Below are 22330 nucleotides of genomic sequence, written 5' to 3'. Positions count from 1 at the left end.
AACCCATTCAAGTTTTAGCAGGAACGGTTGAGTTCCAAGAATTAGGTCGAGGTACAAGTTGAAGAAAATTCAACAGACCCATTTGATGTCCAAGCGGGTCGAGTTAGGAGGCGTTTGAGTTACAAGGTTCTATTGTACATCCCATACCTCAATTAACACATCCCTTCAGTGAAGTTTGGTGGCAGCGGCATCATACTATGCGGATGCTTTTCGTCTTCAGGAACTGGGCATTTTTGTCAAAATCAAAGGGAGAATGGGTGGAGCAAAATACAGAAGTTATTACCTGCTTCTTTAGTCTGCAATAAAACTGAGGCTTAGGAAAAAGTTTATCTTTCAGCAGGAAAATGATCCTAACCACAAGGGTAAAACAATACAGGCTAGAAAACAAAAGGGTGAATGTTTGAATGGGCCAGGTCTAAATCCCACTGAGAACCTGTGGCTTATCTGGAAAACTGCAGTACCCAAGCAACACCCACCTATCCTGTAGAACCTGAGCAAAAATCAGTCCTGAACAATGTAAAACACTGGTAGTTACTTACTCCAAAATACTGTTGTTATTGCAGCAAAAGGTACTCTACCACAGCGGTTCTCAAAATCTTTAGCACCACGACCATATTTTTAACATATCAGTTCTGTTGCAACCCTATATCAGGCATAGGTTAAAATTAATGCTATGACAAAGCATTGACTTCTTGGATTGGTTGAGTGTTCACTAGTTTTGCGCTAAGCATTTGCAGACCCAAGACACATTAATATAGGTTAATTCTAGGACTAGGGCTAGGAAATCTGATCATGCATCAGCATAGGAACTTGCTGGTTTTAAAATGCTTACATTTCCAGCTCTGCCTCGCGACCCTTTCAGAACTTGCTGTGAATCATTGCTCTACCAGATACTAATGTGTTGGGGCTGAATATTTATGCAAGCAGCATTTTTCAGTTTTTCATTTTCTAGAAAGGTTTTTCAGACAAATAATTGATTTTGATTTTGAAAATTACACTATAGACAATGTGCCTGCAATAAAGATGCTGACAGGAAGAATGTGTGTTTGTTTCATTTCTAATTCTGGCAAATCTGGGGTGGCTTTCCTAAAAGCTTCATAACGCTAAGCAGTTTGTTATCTAGGACTTAAGATTGATCGTTAATTAGCAAGCATTTCCCAAAACCATTCGTAATTAAAGATGTCCATTATCTCTGTTTATTACAGGTGCTGTGACCCACTCCTTATTTTCTAGTTCCTTCTTTATTTGAACTTTTACTTGCTGTCCTGTCACAGAGACACAGAGATCAGCCAAAATAGATGATAAAAACAAATTGATGCTTTTTTTTGGAAAACGTAATAATGCTGATGATATAATGACATAAATGATGATATAATGACATAAACCAAAAGCGTATCTTTAGAACAGGCTAAAACAATTGCACAATTATTATCTTACAATCATGCAAATATAATGTTGTGCTTTATAAACAGATATATAAAATAATGCCAAACGAGCATCTGTATGCGGAAGAGCTACAACTGTGGAAAGGGTCAGGAAAGGGTTAATACTTCCAAATAATTAAGAACATAAGAACATAAGAAATATACAAACGAGAGGAGGCCATTCGGCCCATCGAGCTCGCTTGGGGAGAACTTAACTAATAGCTCAGAGTTGTTAAAATCTTATCTAGCTCTGATTTAAAGGAACCCAAGGATTCAGCTTGCACTACGTTATCAGGAAGACTATTCCATACTCTGACTACACGCTGTGTAAAGAAGTGCTTCCTTAAATCCAGTTTGAAATGTTCTCCCGCTAATTTCCACCTATGGCCACGAGTTCTTGTATTTGAACTAATGCTGAAGTAACTATTCGGTTGAACAGCATCCAAACCTGTTAGAATCTTATAGACCTGGATCATGTCCCCCCTCAGTCTCCTTTGCTTGAGGCTGAACAGATTTAGCTCAAATAACCTTTCCTCGCATGACATTCCTCTAAGACCAGGAATCATTCTTGTGGCCCTACGCTGCACCTTTTCTAAGGCCGCTATGTCCTTTTTAAGATATGGTGACCAAACCTGTACACAATATTCTAGGTGAGGTCTCACCAAGGAATTGTATAATCTTAGCATTACCTCCCTTGACTTAAACTCCACACACCTGGAGATATACCCCAACATCCTATTGGCCTTTTTTATTGCTTCCCCGCACTGGCGAGAATGAGACATGGAAGCATCAACATACACACCAAGGTCTTTCTCATAATCAGCTACCTTTATTTCAGTAGGTCCCATAAAATACCTGTACTTTATATTTCTGCTCCCTACATGGAGTACCTTACATTTGTCTATGTTAAATTTCATCTGCCAGGTGTCAGCCCAGTCACTAATTAAATTAAGATCCCGCTGTAGCTGCTGAGCCGCTAGTTCAGTATCTGCTACACCACCCACCTTGGTGTCATCTGCAAATTTCACCAGTTTACTGTATATATTGGTGTCTATATCATTTATGTAAATAAGGAACAAAAGTGGTCCTAAAATTGAACCCTGCGGTACCCCACTATGAACGCAGGCCCACTGTGACATCGAGCCTCTTATAACTACTCGCTGCTTCCTATCCGTTAACCAGTTATCAATCCAAGTCGCTACAGTTCCTAAAATACCTGTCGCTTTGAGTTTAAGTGAGAGCCTCTTGTGGGGAACAACATCAAAAGCCTTTTGGAAATCTAAATAGATGACATCATAGGCCTTCTTATCATCAACTTCCTGAGTAGCTTCCTCAAAAAACTCCAACAGATTTGTTAAACAGGATCTACCTCTCCTAAATCCATGCTGGCTATCCCTCAAAATGTTATTTGAGTCCAGGTAATCTACCATTTTCTCTTTGATTATAGCCTCCATAACTTTACCAGTTATACAAGTTAGACTGATTGGCCTATAGTTTGACAAATTACTTCTATCCCCTTTTTTGAAAATGGGCGTTATGTTGGCATGCTTCCAATCAGAAGGTACCACACCTTAAGGTATGGAAGTTTTTGTGCCTAGCACTGCTGTCCCAGAGAAAGGTCAAATGGTTTAGAGGTAAAATTTAAATTAAGCTGTTTGCCATTGTTATGTAAAATCTGTGCAAACTTGGGGGATACTCAAAGGAAGCCAGAATATGAAGACCAGTACAAGATGTGGTCACATGCAATATATGTTTAGTTACAGCATAAAATGTAACTTCAGTGAAGCAGCTTTGAAATTGCCTATTTCACTGCCTTGAATTAATATCAGAGTAGCACAGCTGGAGGAGCAGTTGTTCCTGATGCCTGAGTATACACCTCAGCTTGGTCCTGGTCCAGAAGATAAGCTACTACTCAACACTTCCTCTGAGAAGTCAAAGCTTCTCCTAAATAATGACTATGCAGGGGGTGATTTCCACATGTTTTCCACCCCAAGCAATCCTTGCTTTTTCATATAGCCAGACAGAGGCGAGGGTCTGTTCCTTACATTGGAAGTGACTTGGGGGGAGGGGGTCTTAGGTTGTGGACAAATGTGGAAATGGTTACATTTTAATTGTACATGTTATGATTCATCCTGAACTTATTTGGATTTACGCTGTGGCAGAAGCAGTTATACAGTTAAAAAACAGTACTAGCTGGTGGCTCTAAAATGCACATGTTTATTAACACACAAAATGTCACATAAACCTTCATTCATAGCACTGCATTTGACTTCCTGCATCAGAACTGTGGTGTGGTGTTTTTTTTTTACACTTATTTACCACACTAAATCGATGCGAGTCAAAAATTCTGGTAAATTTTTTTTTTTTAAATAAATTATAATATACGTGTAGTAGGACTGGACGATATGGCAAAAATTTATATCACGATATAAATTTTGGTCGATACGATATAATTCCGATATCGATATGGACAATATTAAAAAACCTCAGGAAAAAACTGCAGAGGACACACACAATGGACGTCTGCAAACTGAATTTGCAAAGTCTGTAATACCTCCAGGCTCCTCCTATTAAAATTATATTATTTTTTTTAAATAAAAACAGTACAAAAAAAATAAGGTTCACTTTTTATTTGTATTTAGCCTTTACAAACAAGAAATGTGAAATAAACTATCAAATAAATAAAACTCTCAGACTCAGCTTATTAACAATAATATATTTCCATTTAAACTAGAACAGGCTGATTATTCATATACAGTCGAACCCGGTTATGTCCCCGGCCTAGGGGGTTGCCAAAAAGCGTTGAGATAACCAATGATCGAGATAACCGAAAACCAATATGGCAGCAATATATTAACATGTGCTTGAAATTTATTTATGTGCGTTAATAACTGAGAATGTACATGCACGGGTTTTTGGTGTTTTTGGCATTGCCGCGATTTGTTTGACGCGATCGGCATGCTATAAATATGTACATACATCGGGGTCGGTTCTAGACATGCATATATGAGGGGGCAGACAGAAATGTGAAGGGGGCACATGGTGGCGACAAAGGCGGGAAAGGGGTGGGGTGGTGTTCTGGATAACTGTTTTTGTCATGTAATTGGATTGCACTGTCAGGCCTCTACCCTAAGACCTGTCCAACTTGGGAGTCCTACCTGAAGGCTAAGCTTCTGCTGGTGTAGCTCTTAGGGTCACTGAGGCACGCAAACCCCCTGACCACATAAAGTGGCAATCCCTCAGGGGGAAAACTGAAAAGAAAAACAACAAAAAAATAAATAAAATATTCCTCATCAGATTAAAACAAGTAAAAACATGACATTTACCTTAATTGGATGGCCTATATCAAACATATTTGAACCCAACAAAACACTTTTCACTATTGTTGGAGTCGAACTCCGCCGGGTCCGTTGATGAGGAGAGACTCACTGCACAGTCGAGGAGTGGTTGCAAGTCACCAGTTTATTGTCTATTCTGATTGCAATCAGGGAGCGACCATCTGACATACATTCAGCATGTACAGGGGAGAAGCTCGAACCCTAGGTGTCGGCCCTGGGTCTTTATAGGCCTTTTGGGGTGTGGCCCCCCTTTTCTGTACTTTTCGGTAATTTCCATCTACGTGACTACAACATATTTCGACATTTGTTCTAGGTAGCCAGCGAGTACATATCCCCCCCCCCCCTTAATAGTGTGCAACAGTTTAAAATAAGCATTGGTTATCTGATGGATTCTTATCCTCCTGGGTGTCTGGTAAGAGGTCATCTTGACCTTGTTCTCTTGCTATTAGTTCTTGAGGTCTTCCTCCCTCATGAAGTGAGATCACCACATTCTGCAGGCCTTGCATCAGTTCCCATTTCTAATGTCTGCATTATATTATACACTGTATTATTAGAAATTAGTACATTAATATTTGGATTATTGTATGATTATTTGGATACAATTATAATTAACCCCTCACTATTGCCAATATTACCAAAACTAAAAAGGGTAGGCTAAGTTATGAAAAAGAAAAAATCAATTCACCGAGTCTTGAAATATAAAACTGAAAAATAGGATCGGTCAGGGTTCATTTCACTACGTACTTGTTATAACTATGTATGTGACGAATAAAGAATCTTGAAATCACAACGAACAAGTCGCTCAATGAGAATGAATGACGTAACCGACTGGCTAAGCTGCTTCTAGCGCCGAGGTGGTTAAAATGGTACGGTCCACACTAGGGGTGTCTGAAATCGTTTCACATAACATCACATAACACAACATTCTTTTGTCTTTTTTTTTTTTTTTAAAAAGATAACCTCACCTTGTAGGGAAATTTTAAGACCCCCCCCCCCCCCCAAACTGCTATTTTTGTCTATTTGGGGGGCTCTTGATCGGGGGGTACTGGGGGGTACAGTACCCCCCGGTCAAGACCCCCCCAAATAGACAAAAATAATTAGAACCATGATCTCACGAGTCGCTATGATTTTAACGAGAGAGCTTGCTCTTCCTCTAAACCTCCCGCAATCACGCAGCTCATTTCGCTCTGCCCTGCCTACTGAGAAACTGGCTCATTTGCATACTAACAGTGATTGAATGTTTAGCTGGGGGGAGGGTGAGTGGGGGATCTCTGCCGAGTGCCGTGTGAGCCCACGCACAAACAGAACGCGGAGGGAAAGAGCGAACAAGAAGTGAAACTTATCATCTCGTTTGTGCCTTTTTCAGTGGATTTTTCAGCTACTGTAGTAAATCTTGTCCATATTCAGTTTGTGGGTAATTATTATTTTCTTTCTCAACTTCTAAAAGTTTGATTTAAGGGGGCAGGACGTTTGCTTAAGGGGGCGTTGCCCCCTCTTTCCCCAGCGTAGAGCCGGCCCCGACATACATGTTGGCTAACAAAAGGCATATGTGCAGCAACTAACAGCAGAGATTTACCAGTATACAATAAAAACCACCGTCGTTTCTCGATACAAACCTTTAATTATATTCTCCAACATTGAAAACACAAAGATCACTCAAAAAATCACAAAAAACCTGCGGGGTGTACTGTAGTTCGTTTTTACAATAAGCTAACCAGTGTCAAAATTAAATTCACGAGTCATTTCGCTCTGACACAGCTCTGAAAAGTATCATACACGCGGTTACTATGGTTTCTTTACAAAGTCTAAAATGCTTTGTTGCTTTTGCCTTTAACCCCCTGGGCCCTGAGGCCTTTTTTCCACTTTCGAGGTAGTCTGACATGCCTTGACATTTTAAAATATTTCACCTATCTAAAAAACATTTATCCCAAAGTGATACATTTGCTTTTATTCAGCACAAACTCAGCACCAATAGTCTGAGACCTCTTAGAATGTTATTATTCTATTTTTTGTTAAAATCAACTTTAAACATATACTTTTCAAAAACCTATTTTCAGACATGCTGAGAAATTGTAAAAAATCACATTATAGACATTTCTAGGTAAGACTTTTGAGCTCTGAAGCTTATAGACACAGGGGTTGGCTACACACAGGTAAAAGTGACATTCAGAAATTTTATATGGTTTGATTACTAAAGTGTTAGAACTTTGGAGTGACACTCTTTTTCTCAAAGTCAGTGGTCTTCACAATGAATATTGATGAGATAGGTGTCCTCACACCTGTAGTAGTTTGCATACTGTCAATGGCCCATCAGTCTGGAATGTCACTGCACCCCACACCCATCACTTTGGAAAGGCAGTTTGAAACGCAAGAAAAGTAGCAACAATAAAATCCCTTTCACAGTTTATTGATAGATGGAATGAAAAATGAAAAACTGTGAGTATATAAATATAGAAAGCGATAAATATGATGCAGTGACTATTATTGACGCTCTGGGGACGAGGGCATCATCGACCGCGTATCTTTCTCGTGTATTTCAGTTTATATCTCGCTGAAATCATTATGTAGAATCATGAAAAAAACACTGACTAAATCCGTTATCTGTCTTCTTTTCAAAACTTCCATTGTCAGAAGTATTAAACAAAAAAGCAAATCGTGTTACCTTTCTTGGTTTTACTTGCGTCGGGAGCGTTTAGGACCGCTCTCAGCGGAAGATCGCTATTCACGTTCTAAATACGCTGCGTTTGAATCGGCGACCACGTGATTGCAGGAACACAGGCTTAGCCCACTGAGCTATGAACACAGGTATGAGCTTCGCTGCTGAAAGTGGCAACACTGGCGCAAAGCTTCAGCGGCAGAGACGTATCCGTGTGCTATATTGTAGCCGATCAGTGTAAACACTACCCAGACATGTGCTCTTGTTTATTTCGGTCACAATGGGCGTATTCACATATTTCTTTACCCAATACTAACTGTCGGATTATCATGTTATTATCATGCGAATAGCGCGATTTGCAAGTGGGTGGGCGATCAGAGCCGCTTCGAGACGCAGACGCTTAAGTCAGTCACTCTTGTTCTTTCAATTCGTATCACGAAGCTGTAAAAATATATTTAGTTTCTACCTATATATATTTGAAAAGTAGACTGTCCAAGGTTTCTGAGAGTATTTTTAAAATGTGTATATGACAAAAACTCACGGAGTTATTTAAACGGTTTTGCGAAATTTCTGTCAGATCCCGCCGGCGGGATCGCCGGTCCCAAGGGGTTAACAGTCTGCTTGAAAACAAATGCTTCAATATTATTTATGCTGTCTAAAAATTTTTTACTTGGATCGCGTTTCACAGCTGCGTGGTTCAGCAAATTACCATGCGAATGCGATTTGAATACGCGCTGTTCAGCACTTGTGATACATTTTTAAAAGCCGGCGAATCGTCACGGGGATCGAGATAACCAATGTTAAGTGGCGATTTTGGCCCTCTTTTGTGCTCGAGATATTAGGGTTCGGCGACATAAAAGAATCAACATAACCGATGAGAAAATGCTAAGACAAAGAGGGAATTTGGCGGTTCCACTTCATAAACGTCGACTTAGTAGGATTGGCGAGTTAACCGAGGACGAGATAAGTGGGTTTGACTGTGTGTGTGTTTGACTGTGTGTGTGTGTGTGTGTATATGTGTATATATATATATATATATATATATATATATATATATATACAGTATATATATATATATTCAAATGTATATCGAAATCTCGGAAATGTGTTTAAAAATCGTATCACCGTTATTGAAAAAAATTCTATCGCGATATATATTGATATCGAATTATTGTCCAGTCCTAACGTGTAGTGACACCAAGACAAAGGATGTGGGAGCAGCGGAGATGATTAAATGTTGGGGTGTCGTGGTGCCCGTGGGCCAAACAAACTTGAGGCCTTGCAAGACAGGATCGGATGCACGTACTTTATTGTCCCTTCCAAGTCAGAGTGGTCCCAAACAACCCAAATATACTTAAAGGAAAAGAAAGAAAAAAAGGGGAAAAACGGAAAAAAAACCAAAATAATTTAACTGTTACAAAATTCTCTCACACTCAATTACTGGGATTAAGTCCGCATCAGGACTGGGATTAAGTCCGCATCAGGGCTGAATCAGCACCTTGCCATCTGCCTCTGATTCTTGTCTCTCCCTGGTAACCTGGTGTAGGTATGTTACAATCCACGGGAATCTCGGCCGCCATTTTGTACGATCGCCACTGCTATGCGATATAGGTGCATCACAGGGTAACCCCAAGGTAAAATGAGCAGTGCGCTGTCTGTGATCGGCTATTTCTGCGAGATTCCTTGTTATGACATACTTAGGATTCCCCTCTTCAGCCTCGAATTCGAATTTTTCAATTTGATCATATGGTTTGTCATTTTTGCTTGCGCCGAATATTTTCATCAAGTTCAACCTGTTCTAAACCAAAATCTATGCATTGGACAATAACAAAAGCTAATTGGACGCTCTTTCTATTGTGTTTTCTGTTAACTGGTGAAGTTTCATCAAAATCAAATGAATCCGAGACAGTGATTTACCATTCCGAAAATCGCCTGTCTGATTGACTGAGTGTCATGGCGGTCACTGCGTTTTTGCATCTTTAGCCTTGTCCGTCACACTAATTAACTAATTAAAAGGAGAAATAGATATCCAACTTAATTGTTTAGTGTCTTATCTGATTCTCTTTAACTTTCTCTGTATGTGTTGAAAGTTTAATTCAGTTCTCAACCCACAAGGAAGTTATTGAACATTCACTTTTGTTGATCACAGCTTTTGTTTTATTCTAATGCAAAGACAATACATGGAAGTATAGCCATTCCCCGAATATTAAAACTAGGGATGCACCGAAATTTCGGCCGCCGAAAATTTTCGGCCGAAATAGCATTATCGGTTTCGGCCGAAACGTAAGAAAGCGCCGAAAATAAAAGCCGAAATTGTCGCCACGCCTCTCCCATCCTCCCGAAAAAAGATCGCTTTCCTTTGCTTGCATGGACTGCGCGCAAGTACTTATCTGCCCCAAGCACCAGCACAGACAGTGAGAGATTATTCAGTGCAGCATCTCATGTTCTTGATGAGAACAGAAATCGTCTCTCCAGCCAGAAAGCTGAACAACTTTTGTTCATAAAGAGAAATCTGCCACTTTTGCTAAAATAAAAGCAGCCTAATTTGATGTTGTTTACAGTTAAAGGTTTGATTTATTTATTCTGTTATTGCAATGTTGTTTTGCACAGTAATTTAAAATTGAAGTAAAACGTTTAATGCAGGTAATATTTTGCACAATTCGTAAAGGCACTAAAAGCTAGCACAGACTGAGTGATTTTATTCAGTGCAGTATGTTCTTCATGAGAAGAGGAACTGTGTCTTCAGCCAGAAAACTGAAAAACTTTTGTTCATAAAGATAAACCTGCTTCTTTTGCTTAAATTAAAAGCAGACCAATTTAGTGTGTATAGTTATGTTGTTTACAGTAAGAGGTTGGATTTATTTATTTTTCTTCTGTTTGTGCACTGTTGTTTGGTACAGTAATTTAAAATTGAAGTAAAAAAGCAGCTAGCATTTTTTTTGCACAATTTTGTTACAGAAAGAAATTTTATTTAGTTTTGTTATTGTTAAACAGCCTTATTACTGTTATTTATTATCAATAAAAGTTTGATTGCTTAATTAATTTGTAGTTTTTTTAATACAAACAAAAAGAAAATATTTTAAACATGTTTTTTAATGAAGCCATTTTCGGTTTCGGTATCGGTTTTCAGCCAAGTGCATCCAAAAATTTCGGTTTCGTTTTCGGCCCAGAATTTTCATTTCGGTGCATCCCTAATTAAAACTGTCATAACTTCCTTAATACTGAACATAGAGGGGTGGTTTTGGTATCAAAATTTATGTTTCTTTACACTCTCCCTGATGAAAACATTCGCAGGTCTTAATTTTACTGTCTCATTTTTTTGTAACATACCTACCTGGTGTACCTTCCTTATATCCTGCCGGATCAAACCATATGATTACCAATAGGCACATCCATGATACAAATACCACACAACTATTCAAAAACATCCACTATATCCCCATAAATATATTCTAGAATTAACCAATTACATTTTATAAATATCAATCATGATAAATTCACAATAAATAATCCCCTTACTAATACAGTACATACCTTAATCCCAATTTGTGAGGGACCAGCAAGCAGACTCAGGGGCACAGAATTAGTTACTAACCAAAAACTTTACTGAAAATCGAAAAATCATCAAAATACAAAAAGCATATCCAACAAAGGATAATCCAGGGCCCAATAAAATGAGGTCAACCAAACAGAATGAAACCAAAATTAAAGCAAAGCATAACCCAACCTACACTGAACATAACTGACCTAACAAATAACACACTGGGGAAACATATATACTGGGTGATCAATCCAGCAACACACACAAGGGGGGAACACTACCATAACATTTATACCTACATGCCACTAACTAAATAAACCCCATAACATATTGAGCCCATAAAATTATACAAACAATTTTATAAAGAAAAACCTAAATCAAAAAATGTTAAAGAAATAACAAACAACTATGCCACAACCCAGCTCCTCATCCCCCTACTGTGGGCACCTGTTGGTACTGCCAATGGGGATTAAAAGGGAACCATGACCATCCAGGCCATTTGTCCGTCGGACTAATAAAATGCATGCACCACTTCCCGTTTCACCCCAGGTAACTGCAACATGTTGTTGTGGCCATCTCAGGCCATCACAGGCTCCCCCCCTTCCAGACTCTCGCTGAAACAGCGAGAGAGATAATCCGCCATGATGTTATCCTTACCAGGAACATGGCTCACTGTGAACCGAAAAGGCTGCATTGCCAAGTACCATCGTGTAATTCTGCTATTGGAGTCCTTCATCCGTTGCAGCCATTGGAGGGCTTTGTGATCTGTCTCCAAGCTGAACTCCCTACCAAACAGGTAGTACTTAAGAGAGTCCAACGCCCATTTCACAGCCAAGCATTCCTTCTCCACCGTTGCATACCGGACCTCCCTGGGGGACAGCTTACGGCTAATGAATGCCACTGGATGCCGACTATTCACGGGTCCCTGCAGAAGTACGGCCCCAATCCCCCTCTCTGAAGCATCCGTCTGTAGAATAAAGGGCTGATTAAAATCTGGACACTGCAACACAGGGTCCGTACCCAGAGCATGCTGGATGTCCCGGAAAGCAGCCGTTGCCCCCTTAGTCCATCTCAACTGGTTAGGGCATCGTGAACCCACCATATCTGTTAACAGAGCAGCCCTAGCAGAGAAGTTAGGGATAAACCGATGGTAAAATCCTGCCATGCCGATGAAAGACCTCAGCTGTTTCCTAGTCTGAGGTAGGGGCCAACTTTCAATGGCCTGGACCTTTTGGACTTGTGGCCTAACCATCCCCTTGCCAATAACAAAACCCAAGTACTCTACCTCAGGCTGGGCAAACACACACTTTGATGGATTCACGGTCAGGCCTGCCGAACTAAGACGCCCCAGGACTGCCTTGAGATGCTCCAAATGTTCTTCCCAGGAGGCGCTGTAAACCACAATATCATCAAGGTAGGCTGAAGCAAAGTCTGGCACACCCAATAACACTTGGTCAATCAGTCTCTGAAATGTTGCCGGAGCCCCATGCAAACCAAATGGAAGAACTGTAAAATGGTATAGTCCCCATGGCGTCCGAAATGCAGTCAACTCCCGTGCTGATCCTGTCAGTGGGATTTGCCAATACCCCTTACACAGATCAATAGTAGTTAGATATTTTGCTTTCCCCAATCATTTAATCAGTTCATCAATCCGAGGGGTGGGATAAGAGTCAAACTTGGAAACAGAGTTGAGGTACCGAAAATCAATACAAAACCGTATCGCGCCGTCTTTCTTAGGTACGGTGAGTCACCGTGACATTGGATTTCAATACAATATCATGTTCAACCATTTTTGTACGACCAGGCGTCTGTGCAAACACCTCAGGTGTACATAAAGCTTCCACCTGAGACTGCTGGTCCTGAGACAAATGTCCCAATTCCAAATCCCCTATAATTGACTGTGGCAAGTATTGATCCTCAGTTTCTTCATCCTCCTCCACCTTCCTTATTAATAATACCTCTTTCTCTGACCTTGAGACCCATTCCTTGAGAAGGTTCACATGAATCACCTTGCTGGAGCGCTTCTGTCCTGGCATCAAGATTTTATAAGTGGCTGGCCCCATCTTCTTCTCCACTTCAAAAGGCCCTTGCCACTTTGCCAGCAGCTTACTCTCCTGACTTGGCAACATTACCAGCACCTTCTGACCAGGCTCAAAATTCCTTTGGCGAGCTGACTGGTCATACCACCTTTTCTGTGCCTTCTGAGCCTCTGCCATGTGCTCCTGGGCCAGCACTGTCATTTCCTCCAGCTTATCACGCATCTGTATTACATAGGAGACAATGTTGACCTGCTCTTCCTGCCCCTGGTGTCCCTCCCAAGCATCTTTGAGAAGAGTCAGGGGTCATCTGACCTCCCTGCCATATAACAACTCAAAGGGGGAGAAACCTGTAGAGGCCTGTGGTACCTCTCTATATGCAAACAAAAGGTATGGCAACCATTGGTCCCAATCTGAGCCCTTATCATTCACAAACTTCCGTAACATTTGTTTTAACATTTGGTTAAACCTTTCTGTCAAACCGTCTGTCTGAGGATGATATGGTGTCGTCCGCACACCCTTAATGCCCAGCAACCGATAAACTTGCTTAAGCAATGTAGACATAAAATTTGTACCCTGGTCTGTCAGAATCTCCAGAGGAAGTCCTACCCTTGAAAACAACTGCACTAAGCAAGATGCCACATGCTTAGCTTTAACAGACCTCAAAGGGAAGACTTCTGGATACTTGGTAGCATAGTCTGTGATCACTAACAAACTGATTCCCTGACTTACTCCTTTCCAGAGGACCTACTATGTCCATTCCCAGCCGTGAAAAAGGAGTACTAATGATGGGAAGAGGCTGAAGAGGGGCTTTTAAGGGGCCCTTACTTGAGGTTTTCTGACACTGAAGACAGCTTCTACAAAATTGTGCTACCCCTACCCACAAACCAGGCCAGTAAAAGTAGCGCTCAATGCGTGCGGTGGTTTTGTGTTTCCCCAGGTGGCCAGCCCAGGGAATGGAATGACCTAAAGCGAGCACAGTCTCCCGCACCCCTTGTGGAACCACCAACTGCTTAACTGACCCTCGTTGACGGTAGAGCACACCCTGCTGGACAAAGAAATTCTGTCCAGCTATCAAATCCCTCTCTGCCCCTTTCTCCCTAGCCTTCTGAAAACACCAAGTTAAACTCTGATCTTCCTCCTGCATTTTACCCACATTGCCAGGTAGCTTCAGACCTAAACACAGTTCAGGTTTGACCTCCCCTGTTGCTCTGGTGGCCGAATATTCCAACTTCTCTCGCCTCTTCTGCCTTCGTGACTTGCGAGACCTCCCGGGTACAGTCTCCAGGTCAGCATTATAAAATGGCAGAACACCAAGAGTTGAGGATGCCTCCTGAGACTGCTTTGCCTGTGATCGAGTCACTACATTACACATAGGGGTAGGTTGCAACAAATCAAAAAGCACTGGAAAATCACGACCTAATATTACCGCAAAGGGGAGATTTTCAGCAATTCCTACCTTTAAAAGATAGGTCTGCCCTTGTACCTTATATACATCAGATGTGGGAAGGTACCTTTCATCCCCATGTACACAGCGAACAGGGACCCTTTCAGTAATGCCCCCCACATATGGTGCATATTGTTGATGAACAAGAGTCTGATCACTCCCCGAGTCGATAAGGGCTTGTAACTTCTTCCCATTTATTTCCACAGCTATCATCCTCATAACCTGTTCAGCTCTTGGCTTTAGCTGTGCCTCCTGCCTAGGAACAAAGCACATCTGAGTAATCTTAACAGTGTTCTTGGGACAGACGGGTTTGATATGGCCTTCCTGGCCACAGAGGTAGCAAATAGGTGGCTTACCTAGGCCCCTTGAAACACTAGCTGGAGGAATTTCCTTTACAGAAGGCCTACCTACACCAAAATTCAGCCTCTGCTGATGTGAGGGGATTGCCTTACGAGTATCCCTTCCCATCCGCCAAGCATTTTGGGTCCATGGCTGGCCTTTTTTTCTGGCTGCCACAAATGCCTCGGCTAGCATCGCTGCCTCTGCTACAGTCCCAGGATCACGCTCCTTCAGCCATACCTGTAGCTCAGGGCACAACATTCTCAAGTACTGTTCCAGGACAATGATTTCCCCAACTTCTTCCACCATTTTCCCTTTAGGCTGTATCCACTTCCCAAACAGTTCCTTCAATCTGACATACAATTCTCTAGGACTCTCATGTCCTTCCACCTCCAAAGAGCGGAATTTTTGCCGATAGGTTTCAGAATTAATGTCATATTTCTTCATTATAGCAGCCTTTACCTGATCATAATCATTTGCTTGTTCCAAATCCATGTGCACGTAAGCACTCCTAGCTTTACCAGTTAACAATGGGACAAGATGAAAAGCCCAGTCAGACCTGGGCCACCGACAGGCTCCTGCAATGCGCTCAAATGTAATGAGAAAGTGCTCAATGTCATCAGAGTCAGATAATTTCTGTAACTTGGGTTCTCTATACATTTGTGACTGACCTGGCCCAGTATCCTGGATGTGGAGACCTTTCACTGGGGCTTCCACTTGAGATGGTAGATGCTGGACATTGGCTTCCACATCCTCCAAGGCTAGAGGGTCTGCATCTGCTCGGCATGGACCAGGAACAAGAGAGGTGCGGGCCTGAACCTCCAACTGCAAGAGGCTGAACTGATGTTGCAGAGCCTTAAACCTCTGCTCTTGCTGTGCCAGTTGTCTGCCACGCTGAGCCTCCAGTACTTCCTGCTTCCCCATGTATGCCTGGAGAATATTAGCCAGATCCACTATCATTGGACTCCGTTCTTCCTCCTCTGGTCCCAGTACTCCACTCATTGGTTCCCCAGTTGTTCCATCTTCTTCTGTTGTCATCTCTGCTGCAAGTTCTTGCATGGCTACCACCCGGCTTCCCTTTCCTCTTCCTCCACGGCTCATAGCTCTCATGGCATTCCCAACGAAAACATAAAAAAATGCTAAATTGTGCCCCTAGCTGGTTTATCCCACTTCTGACACCACATGTGAGGGACCAGCAAGCAGACTCAGGGGCACAGAATTAGTTACTAACCAAAAACTTTACTGAAAATCGAAAAATCATCAAAATACAAAAAGCATATCCAACAAAGGAAAATCCAGGGCCCAATAAAATGAGGTCAACCAAACAGAATGAAACCAAAATTAAAGCAAAGCATAACCCAACCTACACTGAACATAACTGACCTAACAAATAACACACTGGGGAAACATATATACTGGGTGATCAATCCAGCAACACACACAAGGGGGGAACACTACCATAACATTTATACCTACATGCCACTAACTAAATAAACCCCATAACATATTGAGCCCATAAAATTATACAAACAATTTTATAAAGAAAAACCTAAATCAAAAAATGTTAACAAAGAAATAACAAACAACTATGCCACAACCCAGCTCCTCATCCCCCTACTGTGGGCACCTGTTGGTACTGCAAATGGGGATTAAAAGGGAACCATGACCATCCAGGCCGTTTGTCCGTCGGACCAATAAAATGCATGCACCACTTCCCGTTTCACCCCAGGTAACTGCAACATGTTGTTGTGGCCATGTCAGGCCATCACACAATTCAAACTCCCCCCCCCTGTCAAAATGTCATATGGGCAATCCCATTACTACTGAGCAGGCCCCCCAAACTACATTACCCAGTAGCTACCTGGGCTTGGGTCCTTTAACTAGTGACTTTGCCCTCCTGCTCCCCAGAGAATGGTAAGTTAAAACCTTAAAATATACCAATTTTCTCAATCTTAACCCATATTCCAGCTGGCCACCTGAAATATGCTACCACCAATAAACTACACTATGTCTATCGACCCACCCAGAGTTTGAGTGCCAAACCAATAAACAAAAGTAGCAGTTTTCACCTGTGTATTTGTGCATGGGAGTTTTATTTAAACTCAAAAGAAAAAAAAGCTAGAAACAAACAATCTTGGGGGATCAAAACAGGAGGAATAGAGGTTGGCTGGGCACAGGCAACACGAGCACTTTCATGTAAGACTGACGATGGAGCAAACGAAAGTAGCTGGAGTGATTAACACAAAGGCAGGAACGATAGACAAGACAACGAGGAACAGGCATAACTAATGGGGCCACGCTAGGGAGGAAACAAGAGAGTCAGATGGGGAAGGTGTGACAATACTGTTGATTCCACAAATCAAAAACACCAGTTTAGCCACCCCTACTCTCATATGACCCTACGATCTGTGGTGCATTCAGTGTGCAGAAAAGCCTTGCTACAAACCACAGGAGAACATCATTCAGGATGATCAGACTCTGTGTAATTTTGGCTCATTTCAGCAAATTATGTAAGTGCAACAGAGAATGCTTGTTGTAAGCCATTTTTACATTTGTCATAATAATATAACTTTTTGTAATAATCATTGTATTAGCTAAACAATCTTTTAAATGAATGTGCTTGAATGTGAGAAAGAACATATGTTCCTTTAACAGTATTATGACTATTTTAAAAGCTTCTGTGTGGGTTAAATATGTAGGCAATTACTAATATTTTTCTTTTTTTCAGATTTGGCATTAAGCAATACTGTTGTTCAGCCTAGTCCACTCTTGACAGTTGAAGCCGGAGACAATGTGACTTTGGAATGTTCATTTCCCAAAGACGAGGCTCATTCTGTGTTTTGGTTTAAGCTAATTATCAGCCAGAGACCTCTTCTAATAGCATCAACTTTCAAATTTGCTTCAGAGGCAACATTTCACAACAACTTTAACCCAACACGCTACAAAGTGAAAATATATGAGGAAATCAATCATTTAATAATCTTAAAGACAGAACCATCTGATTCAGGGATGTATTACTGTGGAACGAGAAGAGATTACTTAATTCTGTTTGGAGCTGGAACTTTTCTTACAATAAAGGGTAAATCTTACATCATAATCAAATTTGCAGATTCTGTTTAAGCATCTTTGGTGGAAAATCAGTACACAAATTCTACACTGAACATCATGTTACATCACTTGATATTATTCCAATGCTTTACTGAACACATTTGTTCATTAGGTTCCGGAAAACAACACAGATACAGTAAAGTAGAGCAGTATCCTGTGTCTGACCCAGTCCAGCCGGGAGACTCTGTGACCCTGCAGTGTACAATAGAGACTGGGGGCTGTGCAGGAGAACACAGTGTTTACTGGTTCAGACATGGATCAGGAGAATCCCTTCCAGGAGTCATTTACAGCCATGGAAACAGGAGTGATGAGTGTGAGAGGAGCCCTGAGGCTGGATCTCCTACACGGAGCTGTGTCTACAGCCTCCCCAAGAGGAACCTCAGCTCCTCTGATGCTGGGACTTACTACTGCGCTGTGGCCATGTGTGGGGAGATGCTGTTTGGCAATGGGACAAAGATTCACATAGAAGGTAAGTTTTAAATTTACTATTAGTAAGGTAGATGTCTGGAGCAGAGCATGTGAGCGGAGTGGAGCGGTGAGAATTTCCGCTCCTCGCTCACGAGACTGTTGGCTTCGCCCGCTCCTCAGCTCTAATTCGCACTAAGTCGCTCCGCTCAACACCGCTCCTCGCTCCACTAAAATTTCCTCCCGCTCCAGTCAAATCGCTCCACGCTCGCTCCAATTTAAAAGAGGGACAAATAATCTGCATGCCTAACAAATGTCACCTTAAACCGATGCCTTATATCATAAAGAAATGTGAGCAACGGCACTCAGAACAGAAAATATCTATTTTTAAACCACATATAGGCAATAGGTTTGGCAATAGCATTCCACACAAAATAGGCTTTAAAATAAAGGAATCAGTGGGCTTAATAGCCTAAAGAATATACTGTACAGGCTAAGCGCATCCACGTTTTTAAATTCCTCAGTTATTTTCTGTTGATGCTGCTGCTGCGTCTATCTCTATAAAATAAAATTTCACTGACAGCGTTACGTGAATTTAAAAAATCCTGTTAGACCTAATTTGAATGACAAACTAATTTATTTGATTACCAAATTATAGGCTTTCATACTTTTATTTACTTTATAGACTTGATATGCTACAACCATATAAAACTTGCTCACATTTTGCTCTGGCCTCCGCGTGTTCGCTTAGCACACTCATGTTTCCGAGAAAGGTCTTTTTAGATTCCAAAGCGGATGTAAATCTTGATAATTGTATAGATGAATTCTGGGAAGATTTGCGCACGCCTCAGAGTCGTAGTCTGAGCGATATCGGAGCGAAATTGCAGCGAGACAGAGCGACCGCTCCAGCCTTAATTAAAAAACCGCTCCGCGCTCTGACCAAATTTCGCCCGCTCCGCTCCTCGCTCACGCGCCGCTCCACTCCGCTCACATACTCTGGTCTGGAGTAAGATAGAGACATTTTGTCTAAATGTGGTCATGGATCATGGATTATTTATCCTGACAACCACAAAGCATTTAATGTGTAATATGAATACCATTCTCATTAATATTTATGAATTTATTTATTAGTTTTTCCATACTCATTCCGGTAATAGTTAAGTTTGGTTGATAAATTAATCAATATACTTCAAAATCTTATTTTCCCATCAGTCTGCTACACAGGACAATAGATAAGTGCAGAAAACACAGAGCAACAGTTTTCAGAACACTGGAAATTTTAACCAAAAAATGTCCAAAGTACCGATCGATTGACTTCAACTGCTCCCATTTTTCAAACATCGTGTATGAAAAACCAGAAAAACCAAACGATGCCATTTCAGTCAAAACCTCCCTCAAGTATCCATGGCCAAAAACAAACAGACCAACAGTTCAAGATAAAGTGCTACGTTACTGACCTGTGCGCTAACCCCAACACGTTTTGCGTTGAGGTGGTAACGAAGGATGGAAGTGCTCCTGTGATAAGCAAACTCCTTCCTGCAAAAGTGCAAATAACAGCATTTTTTGTTTGTACTTCCATCTGGAAGTTTCTTATATTTAAATTTCCCATCCACCAGCGTAATCTCCTCTGTCTTCCCCATCATGTTCATCACATTGTGCGTCAATATAATCTGTATGCCTGGAACTCGTGCACTGAGAAACGTTCTGCAGTGCAAATTAAAGTTGGAGTTAAATGTGTAATTTTTTTTAATTAGTTATTTTTTCCGTAATTAATCGAAATTAACGCATTAAAGTCCCATACATAATTATAATGCATTATGAATATGAGTTTCATTTCATTGCAGGCTGTATACGGTGACTGTATACCATGCACGTGACAAAAAAACCCTGAATGCAAGGTTTAAATGACACAACTGATACTATTTTTAAAAAAGCTAGAAATAAGTTTAAATTTGATGAACATGTTTAATTAACGAAAATGCTGAGGTTTGCAGCATAGTGTTTACTGCTTTTAAAATGCTGTATGCTGACCCAGCCAACATGTCCACATGGGCCCCACATGGGTTAAAAATAGGCTACATGGGTTCCAAGTGGGCATGGGCTAGAACTGGGCAAATTGTGTGGGTATCACATGGTTTATGTAACATGGGGCCTGATTAGGAAGCCAATGTGGGCTGACTGTACGGGCCCTTTATGGGATAGAAGTGGGCTAAGTGGAAGTGTGGTGGAACTGGGTAACATTATCTAGGACCCATAAGGTTTCAATAACATGGACCCCAATTGGGAAGCCAATGTGGGCTGACTGTACGGGCCCTTTATAGGATAGAAATGGGCTACGTGGAAGTGTGGTGGAACTGGGTAACATTATCTAGGACCCATAAGGTTTCCATAACATGGGCCCCAATTGGGAAGCCAATGTGGGCTGACTGTACGGGCCCTTTATAGGATAGAAGTGGGCTAAGTGGAAGTGTGGTGGAACTGGGTAACATTATCTAGGACCCATAAGGTTTCAATAACATGGACCCCAATTGGGAAGCCAATGTGGGCTGACTGTACGGGCCCTTTATAGGATAGAAATGGGCTACGTGGAAGTGTGGTGGAACTGGGTAACATTATCTAGGACCCATAAGGTTTCCATAACATGGACCCCAATTGGGAAGCCAATGTGGGTTGACTGTACGGGCCCTTTATGGGATAAAAATGGGCTAAGTGTTAGTGTGGTGGAACTGGGTAACATTATCTAGGACCCATAAGGTTTCCATAACATGGGCCCCAATTGGGAAGCCAATGTGGGCTGACTGTATGGGCCCTTTATAGGATAGAAATGGGCTACGTGGAAGTGTGGTGGAACTGGGTAACATTATCTAGGACCCATAAGGTTTCCATAACATGGACCCCAATTGGGAAGCCAATGTGGGCTGACTGTACGGGCCCTTTATGGGATAAAAATGGGCTAAGTGTTAGTGTGGTGGAACTGGGTAACATTATCTAGGACCCATAAGGTTTCCATAACATGGGCCCCAATTGGGAAGCCAATGTGGGCTGACTGTACGGGCCCTTTATAGGATAGAAATGGGCTACGTGGAAGTGTGGTGGAACTGGGTAACATTATCTAGGACCCATAAGGTTTCCATAACATGGGCCCCAATTGGGAAGCCAATGTGGGCTGACTGTACGGGCCCTTTATAGGATAGAAATGGGCTACGTGGAAGTGTGGTGGAACTGGGTAACATTATCTAGGACCCATAAGGTTTCCATAACATGGGCCCCAATTGGGAAGCCAATGTGGGCTGACTGTACGGGCCCTTTATAAGATAGAAGTGGGCTAAGTGTTAGTGTGGTGGAACTGGGTAACATTATCTAGGACCCATAAGGTTTACATAACATGGGCCCCACATGGGAAGCCAATGTGGGCTTACTGTACGGGCCCTTTATAAGATAGAAGTGGGCTAAGTGTTAGTGTGGTGGAACTGGGTAACATTATCTAGGACCCATAAGGTTTCCATAACATGGGCCCCAATTGGGAAGCCAATGTGGGCTGACTGTACGGGCCCTTTATAGGATAGAAATGGGCTACGTGGAAGTGTGGTGGAACTGGGTAACATTATCTAGGACCCATAAAGTTTCCATAACATGGGCCCCAATTGGGAAGCCAATGTGGGCTGACTGTACGGGCCCTTTATACAGTAGGATAGAAATGGGCTACGTGGAAGTGTGGTGGAACTGGGTAACATTATCTAGGACCCATAAAGTTTCCATAACATGGGCCCCAATTGGGAAGCCAAAGTGGGCTGACTGTACGGGCCCTTTATAGGATAGAAATGGGCTACGTGGAAGTGTGGTGGAACTGGGTAACATTATCTAGGACCCATAAAGTTTCCATAACATGGGCCCCACATGGAACGCCTATGTGGGCAGACTGTGTAGGACCAATGAGGCATATACTGTATATGGGCCAAATAGGCATGGACTGTACCTGGGTGTACTTGGTGGGCCTCATATAGGATATTTGTGGGCTTAGTGGGAATGGGCTTGA

General features: G+C 41.8%; 1 protein-coding gene across 1 annotated transcript in view; it reads left to right on the top strand.

Moving 5' to 3' along the window:
• Positions 1 to 17190: 17190 nt before the first annotated feature.
• LOC111838979 (uncharacterized) overlaps positions 17191 to 22330 on the top strand; it is a 41495-nt gene continuing 36355 nt past the window's right edge. The window contains exons 1-3 of the mRNA XM_072717238.1: positions 17191 to 17291; positions 17510 to 17860; positions 18002 to 18358. Coding sequence (XP_072573339.1) covers positions 17249 to 17291; positions 17510 to 17860; positions 18002 to 18358 — 751 coding nt within the window. The 5' untranslated portion in view covers positions 17191 to 17248. The remainder of the gene's footprint in view (positions 17292 to 17509; positions 17861 to 18001; positions 18359 to 22330) is intronic.

Source organism: Paramormyrops kingsleyae, chromosome 10 (genome assembly GCF_048594095.1).
Source record: "Paramormyrops kingsleyae isolate MSU_618 chromosome 10, PKINGS_0.4, whole genome shotgun sequence".
NCBI lineage: Eukaryota > Metazoa > Chordata > Actinopteri > Osteoglossiformes > Mormyridae > Paramormyrops > Paramormyrops kingsleyae.
This window is presented reverse-complemented; position numbering and strand designations above follow the sequence as displayed.